Consider the following 18033-nt stretch of genomic DNA (forward strand, 5'->3'; position numbering starts at 1 on the left):
CATACATACATACATACATACATACATGTATGTATGTATATATATAAATACGTGTGTGTGTGTGTGTGTGTGTGTGTGTGTGTGGTGGAAGACTCTGCAGTTTGATGTAGAAGTATTTATCTTTTTGTCCTACCCCCTTGATGTAGCATGTGCAAGGCACATAGTGCTTGACAATATGGAAAAACAAACAAGTGGTTTGCAGGTGGGCACATGACAGAGGGTGGAAAAGTGAGAGCAACTGGCTTCTCTGTGCTTAGATTATAATAATGTAACTGTGTGTCTGTATGTGTGTGCAGGTCAAACTGACTCAGTCAATGAGGCAAGGCAACACTAAAAATGGATAAATGGATTAGTTAGAAAAACAACACCCAGTATATTTCCTGTTAAAACTCAGTGAGGTGTAACAGTATAGAAATATAACTGCAAAAACCGTGCATAGTGTGAGGCTGTTTTGAGAGCAACTGCTGCAAAGCCACATACTAGCTAATCAGATATCAGTCCTGTTGTTCAGGAAAATGTGGTTGCATTTAATACAGAGAAAGGATTGGTTGTAATCTGTGAGACATGCGGACTAAATATTGAATTGACGACCCACATCCAGACAACGACAAGTGGAGTGTGGTGAAATTAAAGCAAGCTCTTAATTTCCAGGCTGTTGAAATCCAAAAAGGCAAAACACATAATCCAAAAAAGGTGAAACTGAAACTACTGTATTGGGGAAGGCTTCAGGACCCAGGGGATCAACGGGAAGATATAAAAGAGGAAGTAGAATCAGATGCTCTTATTCTCTGATGTGTGGCTCTAGACAATTGTGGTTTTGAAATGCTGGGAAGTTTTTGAGTGTGAAGAACATGAGATCTGGTCCCTGGGCCCTTAGAACATGAGTAGATCTGGTTGCCATTTAAGTACTTTATGATCATACTGCCCTTCATCAAAGATTCAAGGTGTAGACTTAATGTTTTTTAATGAAGTTTGTTGAAATGTATTGGTGATGTCTATTGTATTCATTAATTGTGTGGTTTGGCAAGCAGAGGAGTCAGCTCGAGTTGACCTTTGACCTTTGAATATAACATGAAAAAAATATATTGTCAGGTAACACTGTATCGTCTCCTGCAGGATGGGCTGCACATGTGTCACCATTTTTCTTTTCTCCTGTTGCCGATCTTACACCCTAGTTTGTTTTAGGGAAAGGGCCGTATTTTAAAAAGGATTTTATGCTTGGGTTTGTGTTCATGTCAACTGGGCTAGGGGCAATATTGTTTGGGCAATGTGCAATCCCTAAGTAGGGGGCTAACAACTCATAGGAATCTGCCCTTGCAATTGTTTATGATGAAATTACTTGTTGTGTCTAGTATAATTTATTTGCAGTGGTATAAATTATTTTCTCACGGAAGCACATAGTGCATGTAATGAGTGTCCCTGTGGTATCGTATTTACTTGGAGTGGATTTAGTTAGAAACAGTACCTGTGTGGGTTGTAAGGTTGTTAGTGGTCCAATTGTATTGCGAACCCTAATACAATTGTATAAAGATTTGCTGAAACTGACCTATTGTGTTATTTATTCTTGACTCGTCCCTGGACGATCTTTTGACTTGAAGTTTGTATAAGTTGGATTGCAGTGATTGACCCAACACAACTTTGAGGAGTGTTTATTGCAAATCACACAAAATGCTTAGTTGACTGGTTTGGTACCCAGTTCAGATTTTCAGCTGGTCTCCAGCACACACACACACAAGATGTGTGTTAGTGGAAGCTGCCCTGGCATCCCTGTGTGAAGTTGTTGCTGCTGCATTTGCAAAGAAGAGAATGTTGGAACTGGAGACCCAGTGTAGAAAGGTGCATTGCTGCATGTAATTGGGGAAGGGATAGATGGCAGAGAAACTGGTAACCCTGTGACGAGAAAAGGTTTGCTGCAGTTTATTGAAAAGTAGGGATAGTGGAGCAATGAACCAGCAACCCAGTGCCAGTAATGTTCATAAGGTGAATGATGGTCAAATGGCAGAAAAACCAGCCCCTGGTGCCAGGTTTGCTGCTGCATACTGCAAAGAAGAAAACAATAATGTAGAAACTGGCAGGAAAGGCTGCTGTGTTACAAATTAACAGTACAGGAGAAGAAAAACTGTCATCCCGGTTCCGGGAAGTTGCATCTGCATGATGCAAAGGAGCAATAGAGGAGAGAGAACCTGGACAAAGAACTGATATGGAGAAGAAGACTGGCAACACGGTGATGATAATGTTTTGTTGTTTTTAATAGTAGATGGCACAAGCTGCTAATCCAGTGCTGGAGAAGTGAGCTGCTATATTTTGCAAATGAAGGTTAGAAGAGAGAGAACTTGGTATCCCAGTGCAAAAAGCTTTGTGCTGCATTTGCAAATGAGGGATAGAGAGAGTGAGAACCTGGCGTCTTAGTGGTAGAAAAACTTGCTTCTGCATTTTGCGAACGTGAAGCTGGAATCCAGGTGTCAGGATGCCGGTGCCCAAAATCTTGCTGCTGCATTTTGCGAAAGAAGGATAGAGGGAAGTGCCCATAGCTTTTTTGTTTGTTTGTTTTTTGTTTTGCAAACAATAGATAGATGGCAGAAAACTGACATCCAGAGGCAGAAGGGTTCCCTGATGCCTTTTGCAATAATAGATGCAGACAGGTTTGTTGCTGCATTTTCCAAATGAAAGATAAAGAAAGAATCTGGCATCCCAGTTCTGGAAGGGTTCACTGCTGCTTTGCATTTAAAGGATCAATGAAGAAAAACTGAATTTTTTTAAAAACTGCAAAAACATAATCCAAAGACGAGGTGTGCGGTCTCAGATAATAAATTCCTGTCCCTACTCCACAGACCCACTCTCCAAAGATCCCGTCATGGAGTTCTTTAAAAGCCTAAAAATTGCACCACAGGTTAGAAACTGAGGTGCAGACGTAGGATATCTGATGTGATCTTCAAAGCTTGTTCCCTTTAGAAAGACCCACAGGAAGCTGTTTTAATGCAGAGGACGTAAAGTGCTGATTTCTCCATGTGGAGCTCAATTGAGCTGCTTTCAGCGCTGTACACACAAAAAGACTAAAAGTGCCATAATAGCCAATAAAAATACAATAAAACACAATTTAAAAAAAAAGATAGTTTCAAAATAAATAAGGAATTCAAAAATAATATTTATTATTTAGTGACAATAATTACATAATGGTAGTCCCTCTTCAGGAACATGATTTACATGTTCAGGTCTTGTCAGCAAATAACTACTGAGTAACCGAAGTAATGACGATATAACATTATTACATCATTATTAATAGTTAAAGCTGTATCAATCAGGTCATGAACTGAATTAATAAATGCATTGTATTACAAATACATTAGTCACATCTTGATAAAAACAAATGCAGTTTAGAAGCATCCAGAAATAATCTTGGAGCCTGAGAAGGGGCAAATGACAACACCCAAAGTCCATCATGGATAAGAGCTATTGCATAACGTGAGGCTCAAGAAATTAAAAATCACACATAGCAATGTTTTTCTTTTCTTTTTCTTTTTTTTAGATATTTTTTTTTCTGAACAACTAAAGAAGCAGGATGTGCACGGATCAGCATGAAAGCAAGAGATAGCATTTGTGCAAGAAATTAAGCAAAGCATTACTAGAATAAATATTCATTCTGATACACAAGCAAAGCAACACCTAATACATTTCCTGTTAAAACAGGAAGTTAAGTCAGGTGTTACAAAAAGGAACTAACTAATCAGACCACAGTTCGTTAGTTCAGGAAATTGTGGTTGCATTTCATTATAGAGAAGGAGCTGTCATAAACTGCAAGATAAGCAGACTAAATGTTGAATTGAGGCCTGGCCCGTGAAGGGAATCATGTTTTCATGGAAGCCTTGTTGTGTGCTGTTTAAGAGACTTTTCTCTTTTCAGGAGGCTTTATTCTTGTCCCATTATCAGAGAGATTGAAATCATTTGGTACTTTGACCATTGTACTATTCAAGAATCTGCTTGTTGATCTGACTATAACTACAGATAGGCCGTTGTGTGTGTGCTGATTTTTTTTCTAAAACCTGGTTGCCTGTTTTCTGTTTGATGTCATTCAGGGACCGCCATGTGAGCGCTAATATTTAGACCACCAAACAGGTGGTCCTCTGATTGCGGGCACTGTTGTCCTGTTTTCTTGTTTATGCATAACAAAATTTTCAGCCCAGGTTGAATTTCAGATTGGAAGTGAAACGATAATTCAAGTGAAATGAAGTACGAAAGCATATGATTTAGTCCACTTTTATTTACATATATATTATTAATTACATGAACAACAGGAGAGGATAAAAGAAGAAATCAAATTCTTAGTTCGTGTGTGTGTGTGTGTGTGTGTGTGTGTGTGTGTGTGTGTGTGTGTGTGTGTGAATTAAATTGAATACATTCTTATTTCCCCTTCTACATATTGTAATGTCTAAACATCAGAGCCCTGCATTAAACAGCTGTTCGGTCCACGGCCAGGCCCCTCAAAAGCTGATATGTCCTCCTCTGAGCTTTCAAATTCCTGCTCTGATGTCTGGTCTTACTCCACCTATTGCCCCTTATAGCTGTCCTGAGTAAAATAATTTCTGCCTCATCCTGCCCTCTACTTCCTGAAGTATGGACATTGGTTTAACATGCGAGGTACTTACACTTCTTTTCGAAGGGGTAAAACTATTGTGCATTTCTGAAATCCTACTAAATCAAAGTTCAGACTTGGAAATAGAAGAAACAACTTGAGTTTAAGCAACAGAATCATGCTATCTACAGTACCACTCCCTTGTGTCCAATTCAATTTCCACCATTTTGAAAAGAACATACAGAAGGAGTCATATAGATTGCATAGATGGAGCTTGATGGAGCAGTCTAATACTGTTTTTCCCTAAAGTTTAAGTAACTGGATACAGATTGAATTGTCTATTAAGCACAATTCATTTAAATTTTCACATTGTATTTAAGGTTCTGGTTATCTAGTTAAGGTTGATTGATATTTCTGTTACATCAGTGTCAGCATTTCAATAATTTTAAAGCATGTTTATCCCAACCTTTACACTTTTTGTTAATTAAAAAAGTAATTTGTCTACTTTAAAATAAAGGTATAAGTAAAAATACACCAGCTATTTTTACTTTTACAGTCCAAGTTGACAGTCCAAGTTTTCCTCAGTTGGACTTTTACAGTCCAACTGAGGAAAACAGAGAGCAGTAATTAGATTTAATTACTGCTCTCTGTTTGCCTCAATGAATGAGTTAATACACTTACACATCAAAGTACTATGACTGTATCAGCCTGAATCAAGGTTTAATTTTATTAGTGACTGTTAAATGGATAGTTCTGCAGTTCCATCTAAACAGCAGAGCTCTGCAGGGTGAATTGTTGTGAAGTGTTCAGGCTGGTGCTTCTCTCTCTCTTCTTCCTGTTCACTTTTTCACAGCGCAAAAGACTCAACAGATGCTTTCGCAACTTCTGCGAGAGCATATATAGCAGAGGGTTCATACAGCAGTGAGAATAGGCAAGCATTTCACAGATATGGTAGGCAACTGCTAACCGTTTCAGTACCTTACAATCATTGTTTGTATTGAGAGACTTGATTAAAAGCATAATATGGTATGGCCCCCAGCAAATGAAAAAGGCTGCAACAATACACAACAGCACAGCCACAGTCCTGAACTTCCTTCTGTTTAAACCTTGCAAAACTTTCATGAGGATGGCAGAGTAGCAGAAAATAATGATGGCAAATGGGAGGAAGAATAGCAGTGACACTTGTAGATACTGTCCAAGCGTGTCTTCAGGTTCATCATAGCAATAGATTTTACCTTCCCAGCTTTCAACCTTTACTTTCATTGCATCACTCAGGGACGCTAAGATGCTGATGACCCAGGCAGCTATACAGGCACCAATTGCACACTTCTTCACTCTGGCATGGCTGATCGGCCAGTTGTGCAGTACAACAGTAGTAAAACGATCCACTGTCATAGCAGTCAGCAGAATGACACTGCTGTACAAACCAACAGCGAATCCAGCAGTGATAACTTTGCAGACAAAGTCCCCAAAGACCCAGTTGTGTAGGTGATCAGCAGCCCAGAATGGAAGTGTGATGGTGAAGATCAAATCAGAGCAGGCCAGGTTCAGGATGAAAATATTTGTGATACTTTTCAGATTCTCGTAGATGAAAAGAACACATAAGAGGAGGCTGTTGCATATGATACTGAGGATGAAGATCAAGATGAAAAGGGGACCAGTGATGGTGGGAACATTAGTATCACACATGTATTCAACAAGACCACTCGTTCTGGATGTGGATGTGAAGTTTGCCATTTTCAATCTTCTGGAAAACATACATATAAAATAAAATGCAATCAAACACAATGACTGAGCAGTTTTCTCTAAAGTGACAGAAACTGTTGATTTTGGTTCTAATTTTTGTATATTATATAAAACCAAAGTGACTAAAAAAGTATCAAATTTCAGAAAACAAAAACAGCAACTTACCTCAAACATCAACTGTCAAGTCTTCTGCTGAATTGCCCTGTGATTCAGCACAAAAGCTGTACAATGTTCTTCGGAAAACTAATAGTTCCTCCTTTTGTTTCACATTAATTCAGAGATTCTGCCTTAACAAAAACCACATTATGAAACAAAAAATTCAAAGTTAACTTGTGCAACAAACTGTCACATGAAAAATGAAACTTCATCAAAATTAAACCTGACAAATAGCTGTCTATACGCATGTTACATTCCTCTGAACTTACCTCTATTTCAGGTCTTCTGTTGAACTGCACTGTGGTGAAAAACGTGTGATGTTCGTGAGATATCTGATAGTTTGTCTCGTCTTTGAGCTAGAGTACCACCCTAACGAAAGCCACACTGTGAAGAAAAAAAAGCAAAAAGCTTGAGCAATCACTTTTTTCTACATTGAAATGAAATAAAATAATGTTGAATGTATTTTTTTTTTCAAAGCCATCTAATCAAAACAGACTCAATCAAAAGTTACATTTATTTACATAAATAAATGCAGAAACCCCAGTATTCTGTTCAAAAGAAAGTATTTCTTGCTGAAAACATGTAAACATTATATAAATACAACTAAATATGAAAACATAAAATCCAACACAGATCATAAAAATGGTGTTGATTTATGATATCTCTAATGCTGTGTAGAGCATAAAAAGGTAGACCAACATATTAAAGTGCTAAAGTAGTACAGCAGCAAGGCTCTTGATGAGGAAGCAGATAAGAAGAAAATTAAAATTGAAACAAAACGTGTTACACACCACTGTGGTTAAAAAGAAGCCTCACACTCTTATTCTGTTGTTGTTGTTTTTTTCTGTTAGACCCTTTACAATAGGGCTACACTCTGACCCCACCAGCCTGATTTGTCTGAGATCTTGTCACCAGAAATTTGCCATTGTTATAGAGCCTGAATATTTGAGTTACTGTAATAGTTTTGGTAGCAAAAACCATCCATCCATCCATTTTCTTCCACTTCTCTGGAGCTGGGTGTTGGAGTGATTTTGTTAAAAGTTGTCATTGTTGCATTTAAAATTGTGAACCTTGTCTTAAACTGCAGGCACACTTGCAGGTAACATTCTGGTTTCCTTATTTAGTAAGGAATGTTTACTTCCTGCCATTTATGGGCTCACCTATGCTTGTATATGGTGGACCATTAAAAGGGGTTAAGACATATACGGGGTGAGGGGAGATGACCCTTTTTATGACTAGGGTTGTTGTTAAAACAGTTGTAACCAGGAAGTTACATATACAAACACAAACACACCCACACACACACACAGTGCCTTAACTTTTATGACACACCATATGGGTTTTACAATGGGAGGGGAGACTGGAGTTGGCTGGGATCAGGTGGGGAGCTTGCAGCTCCAAGATCCTGACCAGACCGGCTTCCCTTGCAAGTTAAAATGGATTGAGGTCTAATTATCTTGCTTTGTTCACGGTGAACAAAGCAAAGCCTGCAAGTGCAGACCTAACACCGGGCTGCAGGGACAGCAGCCAAAGCAGAGAAAGCCAGACCTGCCTCTCCCTGGCGACCTCCTCTAGGTTATCAGGGGAACACCAAGGCATTAACAGGTCAGCCAAAAGGTATATTCTCTCAAGCATGTCCTGGGTCTGCCCCAGATTCTTCTTCTGGTGGGCCAAAACCACCTCAACTGCATCCTTTCGATGTGGAGAAGATAATCGGAGCCCCTTCCAGATGGCCAAACCTCTCACTAGGGATGGGTATCGAAAACCTTGTTGAGAACTGGTTCCCACTGTTTCAATTCCTTGGAATTGTTTGCCATTTTTGTAAAACAATTCCCTTATCGATTCCAGTCGCCCCGAATGACGTCACCACGTTGCGGAGCGTCATTTACCTGGCAGGAAACATGGCGGCTCAAACGCTCAAAAGTTTGATTATACTTTACGAGAACGGATGACAACAGGGCAACTTGCAATACTTGCCAAGTAGATATTTCATTTAAGGGAGGAAACACTACGAATATGAAAAAGCATTTGCTCACAAAACACACGATAACCTTAAATGAATGTCATGTTTTTAATTCCGCTCGACTTGTGAATCTCAACCCAGCAGCAGCGGTAACGTTGGCACGTCCTCTCCCGTTAATGCGGCAGGTAAATAATCAACTAACAGTGCATATTGTGTTAGCGCGATCTGCCTTATTACAAAACCTGCTATTACTGTGCATTTAGGTGACCATGATGAGAGAGACAGACAGAGTCTGGCTGGCTCAGATGCTGGCAGTTCTCACTGCAGTCTACCGGTAGCATCTCCTTTCAGGCCAGGATAGACGAATGTTACTGAGCAGTGACTCAGTTTGTGGTAAAAGGTTTGCACCCATTTGCCACAGCAGATGCCCTGATTTTCGGTAAGTGAATGTGTTTAATTGTAGGCAGGGACATTACTGGATATTCTTGTGTAATTGCTACAGAATAATTTATGTTATACTTTGTTATTGCTACAGAAGAATATTTATTTTGTTATTTTACATTTACAATTTTTTTTCCTGGGGACCCTGTGACACCCCATTGAAGAGCCGTAGGCTGTGGATCTCTTAAGATCTCACTGTTGGGTTTGTAAGGCCATGTTACTCCTAAATTTCTATCTTGTTCAAAGAGAAGATATAAAACAAAGTTCTAAGCTATTCGACCTTAGTGTTCTCCTTTTTTAAAAGAATCGATAAGAGAATCGATAAAGAATCGAATTGTTAAACAGAATCAAAAATGGAATCGGAATCGTGAAAATCTCATAGATACCCATCCCTACCTCTCATCCTGTATACAACAACAACAACAACAACTACAACTACAACTACCTCTCTGCATTTAACCCATTCACTCACTAAGGGAGAGGCCAGCCACCCTTTGGAGAAAGCTCATGTCCACCACTTGTATCTGCAATTTTGTTCTTTCAGTCACTACCCAAAGCTCATGACCATAGGTGAGCGTAGGGACATAGATTGACTGGTAATTCAAGAGCATCACTTTTACGCTCAGCTATCTTTTAACCACGACTGCATTATTGCGGCTGCAGCACCAGTCTGTCCATCGCTCTCTTGCCCCCCTCTCACCTTAGCTCAAACCAATTTTTAATAATCTTCGCTAACCAGCAAAAGTTAATATCTGCCATTGACAGCTGCCACTCCCTTTTAATTTTGTTTTGTTGTGTCAATCCCAAATTATTAAATGTTTCTAGAATACTGGAACCAGATCTTTGGGCACAACAAATCTCAAGTCCCTTATCTCTTAAATTTGGCTTGAACAGCTAAGCCTCTTGACTGTGTTTGTAGGTGCCAGTCACTTATTACAACTAATTTTCTAACATAAATATTTTTAAGTAGAAGTAGTTCTAATCTGAGTTGAGTTTGGGTCTGGGTCCCAGTGGGTCTGTGGCACAATGTTTATGTGTTTGGTCTTTTATTTCTGGTTTCTTTAATGTTCTGAGGTTAAGATTGTGTTCCAGGTTTTGTTTCTTATTATAGTTGTAATTGCTCTATGCCACAGGTGTGGAACTCCAGGCCTGGAGGGCCAGTGACCTGCAGGTTTTAGTTGTGTCCTTGATACAACACAGCTTATTTAAAGGCTAAATTACCTACTCAGCATTTTTTGAAGTTCTCCAGAGGCCTGGAAATGAACTAATTATTTGATTCAGGTGTGTTGACCCAGGGTGTTATCTAAAACCTGCAGAACACCAGCCCTCCAGGAGTGGAGTTCAACACCTCTGCATGCCTACTCTTTGTAATGTCAGGTTTTAGTTTGGTTATCTACAGGGTGGGCCATTTATATGGATACACCGTAATAAAATGGGAATGGTTGGTGATATTAAAGTCCTGTTTGTGGCACATTAGTATATGTGAGGGGGCAAACTCCTCAAGATGGGTGGTGACCATGGTGGCCATTTAGAAGTCGGCCATCTTGGATACAACTTTTGTTTTTTCAATAGGAAGAGGGCCATGTGACACATCAAACTTATTGGTAATGTCACAAGAAAAACAATGGTGTGCTTGGTTTCAACGTAACTTTATTCTTTCATGAGTTATTTACAAGTTTCTCTTTGTTCACAGCCATTTACATGTCGAAGAGGTTAACACATGAGGTGCATGTATCCAGTCTAAAACCCTGGTATAATTTGCAGCCACTACAGAGGTTAGATAGCGCCTCCTCACAGTTTGCACCGAGGTCTCGCGCTGAATAAAACCGGTGATGTTAAAAAACACACCGTAGTGGTCAGAGACAGCCAAATCAACAACAGAGGACACACTGTTGGACAGCCCATAGGTGATGACCAGGTCCAGAGTGTGTCCTCTGTTGTGAGTCGGCTGCGTGACGTGCTGGGTAAAATCCATACAGTGAAGAATGTTTAAGAATTCTTTTGATGTACAGTCAGAAGGATTATCTATGTGCAGGTTAAAATCACCGGTTAAAATGATCATGTTATATTTTGAGTGTATGTGTACTGTTCTCTCTATGTGTTAAACTCCCTGAGTGTGAACATAGATAAACAGCCAGCCAAACTCCTTTTCAAGAGCCAGGAAGGTGAGCGTACTTGCTCCTTTAATGACTCCAAACATAGCAATCATCTTGCACTGACATCATTGAACTGGAGTGAAACTAGAAAAACACATAATACAAAACTCTTAATCGATTGACATATAATCAGCAGGTAAATATATTCAGGCACTTACACAGGAGACCATGAAATAAGTATACTGTAGATATGCAAACTGATATTACTACAAAGAAAAACAAGCAGGTAGTGGGTGAGCGTACACTTGTATCATTAGCTCAGAAGCTACACCCTATAACTGCACTTCAAAGAAGGTACAAAATAATGTCTCAAAACACCCTATTATTAATTGCTTAATATACAAAGAACTGACAGAACTTACGACTATTGCTTTCTGAAGGACTCCTTTGAAGGATTGCTTTGGATTCCACATGAATGATTACAAAGTTGTAGCCATGCTTTTCCCACTGTTCTCTGCATTTCCTGCTTCCTGTCTATGCACAATGCAAAATAAAAGCCTCCCTGTCTATCCAGATGTCAAAATAAAAGATTCAACATTTTTCAATATATAACAATAGAAATACACTTTACACTTATTTGTGTCATTAGCATATGAACATATTGAAAACAGAACACTCCCCGTCTGGCATTCCCAAATATGCCACTTCATGCTTAACTGTCTTTGGTTAACTTAGGACTCTCTATTGATAAGAGCAAAATAACATCACTTATAGGCCTTGAGAAAGTCTTTACTTTGCCTTGTGATGCTGTTCTGACTTCCACTTTGCGCACCTTCCCATCACTACTTGGAAAGGTGGTAGTGACCAACCCCATCGGCCACTCGTTACGAGATGACTGCTTCTGTTTGAGCAACACTACATCACCCACTTGTAAGTTGCGACATGCCACTTGCCACTTGGCTGCAGAGTGTGTAGATATTCATTTCTCCATCGGGTCCAGAATTCATCAGCAAGTACCTGTACTTGCAGGTTTCTGCGTTACTATCATAGCGGGAGTCAGCAGCAGTGGTGAAGAAGGATCTTTGGAGACTGGGATCAATGGCCTTGCATTGATTATAGCAGACACCTCTGCCATCAATGTACAGAGCACTTCATGACTCAGGGAACTGTGTTTACCGTGAGACAACATGGAGTCCAGTATCCTCCTGGTTACACCAATCATGCGCTCCCACACACCTCCCATATGCGAGGCATGTGGAGGGTTGAACTCCCATGTACAGCCGTGTTCGTAGAGGTAACTCAGGATCTTGTCTTGACTCTGATCATCTTGTCTTATTCCTAATTCAGAACATGCTCCAACAAAGTTTGTACCACAGTCTGACCTCAGCTGCTTCACAGGCCATCTTAAGGCAAAAAGTCTGCGTAGTGCATTGATGCAGCTACTTGAGTCCATGGACTCAATGACTTCTATATGCACAGCCCTGGTACTCATGCACGTGAAAAGGATCGCCCATCGCTTACTCTGAGCTGCTCCACCTCGAGTTCTTCGGGTGATTACCTCCCACGGATCAAAAACATCCAACCCTACATATGTAAAGGGAGGAGACATGCTCAGACGTTCTGGGGGAAGGTCGGCCATTTTCTGGACTTCCAGTTTTCCTCTCAGCTTGCGGCAGACAATCCAGGAATGGATTACAGAGCTAATCAACCTTTTGCCGGCAACAATCCACAGGCCTTCCGCTCTGATTGCCCCTTCTGTAAACTGTCGTCCTTGATGTTTTATCTTTTCATGGTAATGGGTCACTAGCAATTTGGTCACATGATTCTGTTTTGGGAGAATGATTGGATTTTTCCTTCCAAGACTAACAGTGGAGTGTTTCAGACGTCCACCAACTCGTAAAAGACCGTTGCACATGAAAGGGTCTAGCTTGAGGATTGTGCTTGTCTTTGAAATTGCTCTATTCTCTTGCAGTGCAACATACTCTTCTGGATAAGCATCCCTTTGGACCAACCTAAGTATGGTCAGCTTTTCTGCCTCCAGTTCTTCTGGAGTATGAAGTTTGTTGCACATATGCCATCCTCTACATGTATTTGGGGGGTTGGTACTGAATGATTGAGTCTGGTGGCTCAAGAAGGCAACTGCTCTCAGTAAAGACCTCCAGGTGGAGAAGCGTTGGAACCTATTTGAAGTCAACTTACCCTCGGTTATATGGGTAGCACAGGATGTCAGCTGTGGTCTTACCTCCACATCTGCATCTGGTTCCACCAGCTCAAAGGGCTCATGTGTTTCAGCCACAGGAGGCTTGTGAAGAAAATCTGGACCTGTAAACCACATAGTCTCTCCAAGCCGAGATGCTGGGACCGATCTGGTGGCTAGGTCAGCTGGATTCTGATCTGTTGGCACGTAGTGCCACTGCTGAGGAGAAGTTGTCTGTCGAATTCGGTGAACACGATTGTGCACATACACATAGAATCGTTTAGAATCATTGTGGATGTATCCGAGAACCACCTTGCTGTCACAGAAAAACTTCACAGTATCAGGTTTAAGATCGAGTTCCCTGAGGATTAGTTCTGCCACTTCGACGGCCAGCACTGCCCCACAGAGTTCCAGGCGAGTGATTGTGGGCTCTGGTTTAGGAGCTAGCTTGGCTTTCCCAAGTACAAAGCCGACTCGACACTGTCCATCTGTAGTGATGACTTTCAGGTAAGCTACTGCTCCTATGGCCCAGTTTGAGGCATCAGAAAATACACACAGCTCAGTATACATGGCAGTGGAGAGGGACTGTTGTATGTAGGCACGAGGAAGCTGAAGATTACTTAGATCCTGTAGTGATCTTCTCCATGTTTCCCATTCATTTAACTTGTTTGTGGGAAGTTCTGTATCCCAGTCGCATATGTCAGCTGAAAGTTCCCTTAGTAGTGCTCGTCCTCGGATGGTCACTGGAGCAGCCAAGCCCAGTGGGTCGAAGAGGCTGTTAACTGTCGATAGCACTCCTCGGCGAGTGAAGGGTTTGTTGTCAGCTGCAACCTTGAATGTGAAGGTGTCAGAATCTATCCTCCAGCACAGACCAAGGCTTCTTTGTGCTGGGAGAACTTCCTCATTTAGCACCAAGTCTTTTAAACCTGTAGCCAGATCTTCAGGGGTGAAAGCCTGCATCACTTTGATACTGTTGGAGGCAATCTTATGCAGTTTAAGATTAGATCTTGCCAGTGATGCTGGAGTGCGCTTGAGAAGGTCAATAGCCTCTGCTTCTCTCGAGAGAGAGATCAGTCCGTCGTCCACATAAAAGTGTCTCTCCACAAACTGGCGTGTGTCAGGTCTGTATTTGTGCTCACCCTCTTGGGAAGCTCTTCGAAGTCCATATACAGCGACTGCAGGCGACGGGCTATTCCCAAACACATGCACGCGCATGCGGTATTCCCCTACTTCCTTTGTCAGGTCATGATCTTTGTGCCAAAGAAATCTTAGATAATTTCTGTGGTCCTCTCTCACCATGAAACAATAGAACATCTGTTGGATGTCGGCTGTCACAGCAACAATGTCCTTTCTGAACCTGAGCAGCACTCCTAACAGGGAGTTATTTAGGTCAGGGCCTGAGAGCAGGACGCCATTAAGAGAAATGCCACTTTCTTGTGCGCTTGAGTCAAATACTACGTGTATTTGATCGGGTTTTTGGGGGTGGTAGACCCCAAAAATGGGTAAATACCAACATTCTTCATGTTCTTGGAGAGAAGGTGCCTTCTCAGCGTGCCCATTTTCGAAGAGCTTCTTCATGAATGCAATGAACTGCTCTTTCATTTTAGGATTTTTGCCCAATGTGCGATCCAGAGAGTGGAGACGAGACAAGGCTTGAGCACGGTTGTTTGGTAGGCGTGGTCTGGGCGACCTGAATGGTAGTGGAGCAACCCAGCTGTTTTGTTCATTCTGACAGAACTCCTTCTGCATGATGTTCAGAAAGCTCTCGTCTTCAAACGACAAAGCCGGTTCGTTATCACATGTCTGTCTTGTGAATACGCTTACCCCAAGTTTTTCCTCAGCAGGCATGTTGATGGAGCCATAACTGGACAGGCAAGGGTAAATATCGGGTCTTTTCTCCCCGCCATACGCCAACTTTTCTTTCACAGATATTTCATTCTGACATGGCACCATGAAAGATGGACGTCCATTAGGCAAGACACTAGTCTTATAGACAGCTACAGTAGGCTTGTGTGCCCTGTTGATGCAAACTTCCCCAACTATCACCCATCCCAAATCCAACTGCTGGGCAAAGGGAGCATTGTGGGGGCCGTTAATTTGTTGCCTTACTTTGTGTACACGTATGAGATCTCTTCCCAGTAAGATCAAAATCTGTGCTTCGGGATCTATCTCAGGAATGTAAGGCGCTATGGGCATCAAGTGGGCATGGGAACGTGCTACCTCTGTTGAGGGGATTTCAGACCTGTTGGTCATGATGTCATTACATTCAATGAGTGGAGGTAAGTCTAAGCACACTTCACCGTCTAAAGCCTCATTCTGGAAACCGACTGCCTTTCTCCCTGTCATCTCAGTAGTACCAGCGCATGTCTTCAGCAAGCACGGGGAAAGGTTGCTACTGATCCCAAAGAGTTGGAAAAACTCTGATTTGGCCAGCGAGCGATTGCTCTGGTCATCCAGGATGGCATACATCTTGACTGAGCGTTCTCGTTGTCCCTTTGGAAAAACTCGCACCAGGCAGATCTTAGCACAAGATCGTTCAAGGAGACCAACTCCACAGACTTCAGTGCACTTTGAGGTTACCTCTGTTGTGGAGTTGTTTCGCTGGTCTGTATCTGACACGGATGCAGGAGGCGACACTTCTGGGAGAGTAGTCTCCGGATGAAGAGCAGTGCAGTGCTTATCACTCTGACATTCATTGCACTGTAGGTTCATGTGACATTCCCTTGCAACTGAGTAACTGAGCAGCACCTAAAGCACCGTCTGTGGTCCTTTAATAATTTCTTCCGTTCCATGAGTGGTTTCGCTTTAAAGACCCTACATTTTTCCAGAGGGTGGGGTTTGTTGTGAAGTGGACAGTACTTAGCAGGATCATTTGCGCCTCTCCCATCTGTTTCTTCTCTATGTCTGGAGCTTGGATTAGCTACTGTGGACACATTTGTCTTTCGAACGGCTATGGCAGTTCTCCCACCATCATGATTTGCCATGGGTTTTTCATTTCAATTATAATAACGGCTGCTGTTTGTCAAAACAAAACTGGGATCGTTTCTAGCCTTGACTTCACTGTTGACAAAATCCACAAAAAAGGCAAATGGGGGGAAGCATACCCTATGCTGTTCTTTATACCTTGAACCAGCGGAGAGCCATTTCTCTTGCAGGTTCACTGGCAGCTTTTCGACAATGGGGTTAATGCCTCTTGGAGTATCCAAGTAACTAAGTAGGGCTGCTCGATTATGGCAAAAATGGTAATCACAATTATTTTCACTGAAATTGAGATCTCGATTATTTGACGATATTTATTTAACCCTTTAAGATCTACTATAGAACCAAGTCCGCCAGAGCTTATATTATTTTTTTACATGTTGTAGTGCCATTTGTGGGAGCATTTCAAGTTGCTATACATCAATACAACTGTTATAGCCCATATTTTTAATAATATGTATGCATTAAGTCCATAGTAACTACATTAATTGCAAAAACGTGCAATAAGCTACAAAAAAATTGAAAATCGTTTTTGTTTTTTTTTACATATATTTCTACTTGGAGAAATTTAAGAGGTTTGTCCCTCAAAACTTTAAATACAAAAAAGTTGCAAAAAATAGTTTACAACAACAGGAAATTTATTTTGAGTGTCTTCATAGTTTTACTTTGGAGATACAGCAATTTTTATATACTGCAGGAAAAACAAAAAAGCAATCGTATGATGCAAATTTGCAAAGAAAACAGCATGAGCATCAAAATAAAATATTTCCAGCTGTGCAATTTGAGTTCTAAGCATCCCAGAAACTATTCAGAAACGTCAAACATGACTTATAAAAACACCAGTATAGGCTTTTAAGGCCTACAAGTAAAAAACTACATTTTCCGCGAATATGGCGTCACTTCCGGTTTTGGACAGGAAATGGCGGACATGCGATAGTTCGCGCTGACGTCTGTTTCAATGTGGGAAGTGTTACGAACAGCTGATCGGATCGGCAAAGCGTGTTTCTGGAATATTATGTTTTTGTTCCTGCAAGCGCTTTTTATGCAATTTTTTGCAAAGCTTTATGTGGAAGGAAACCGTGACCGAGGACAAATGATGGCATAAGATATAAGTTTCATATGCAAAAAAAATTATTGCGCTAGCTTACATGGTTCAGGTTCTACAGGGATTTAAAAATAGTTATACAAAACGGTGCGTGCTGCTCTGACCGGCTTTAAAGGGTTAACAATAACAATGTATTGAATAATGACTTTAAAAAATAATATAAAATAGTGTGCAAATACTGATAACAGTGCAAATGTTTGCAATATAAGAAATAAATGAAAAATGTAAACATCTATGTTTAGTGAACTTTGCAGTGTTGATCTGTGGTGCAGCTACGACACCGTAGCAAAGTTTACACACTGTGTCTACTTGATCCACGTCTGACTCCGCGAACCCATAATGTTTCCACACCACTGAAGTTTGTTTTTTTTAACCTCTCTTTTCAACCAACGGCAGTCACTCTCCTCTCCAAATAACTTCTGCTTAGCTTTCCGAGCTTCCCTCGGGTCCTCCTAATTGTCGTGACACGTGTTCGAAATGCAGAGAGGTGCGCTCGATTTTCCACACGGAGCAGCGCGAGAGTAAAGCTTGAGGGAGGTGCTAATAATCGGCTCAGTCATTTTTAATGATCGTTGAAAGCCCAGATCGTAATCGAGATTAAAATTCGATTAATTGAGCAGCCCTATAACTAAGACCTGGTAGATAACCATCTTCCTTGGTTTTCTCTCAACGTGAGGCGAGGGAAGCAGTCCAGTCACTTAAAGAGAGCACACTCTATCACTTCTGGGGTTGCATAACATTCTTGAAGTCTCAACCATGACAAATTAAGCGCAGCTTCAG

At 41.1% G+C, this 18033-nt stretch overlaps 2 protein-coding genes across 2 annotated transcripts; both read right to left on the reverse strand.

Annotated features, from left to right (window-relative positions):
• Nucleotides 1-4133: 4133 nt before the first annotated feature.
• Nucleotides 4134-9411, reverse strand: LOC309694014 (chemokine XC receptor 1-like). The gene is made up of 4 exons (XM_082513710.1): nt 9349-9411; nt 6742-6856; nt 6482-6603; nt 4134-6317 (listed from the first exon to the last, which is right to left on the reverse strand). Exon 4 carries the CDS (start codon nt 6305-6307, stop codon nt 5336-5338), a length of 972 nt encoding a protein of 323 aa, XP_082369836.1. The 5' UTR covers nt 6308-6317; nt 6482-6603; nt 6742-6856; nt 9349-9411; the 3' UTR covers nt 4134-5335.
• Nucleotides 9412-10982: 1571 nt separating this feature from the next.
• Nucleotides 10983-15881, reverse strand: LOC309694744 (uncharacterized protein; the record flags this gene model as incomplete). Its single annotated transcript, XM_082514954.1, has 2 exons — nt 10983-11116; nt 11395-15881. One exon carries the CDS (start codon nt 15879-15881, stop codon nt 11979-11981), a length of 3903 nt encoding a protein of 1300 aa, XP_082371080.1. The 3' UTR covers nt 10983-11116; nt 11395-11978.
• Between the last annotated feature and the right edge of the window lie 2152 nt (nt 15882-18033).

This window comes from Aulonocara stuartgranti (genome assembly GCF_965226115.1).
Source record: "Aulonocara stuartgranti genome assembly, chromosome: 18".
NCBI lineage: Eukaryota > Metazoa > Chordata > Actinopteri > Cichliformes > Cichlidae > Aulonocara > Aulonocara stuartgranti.

What these genes read in the sequence shown, in the direction of transcription:
- LOC309694014 (XM_082513710.1), bottom strand. Translation starts at nt 6,307, where the DNA reads ATGGCAAACTTCACATCCACATCCAGAACGAGTGGTCTTGTTGAATAC.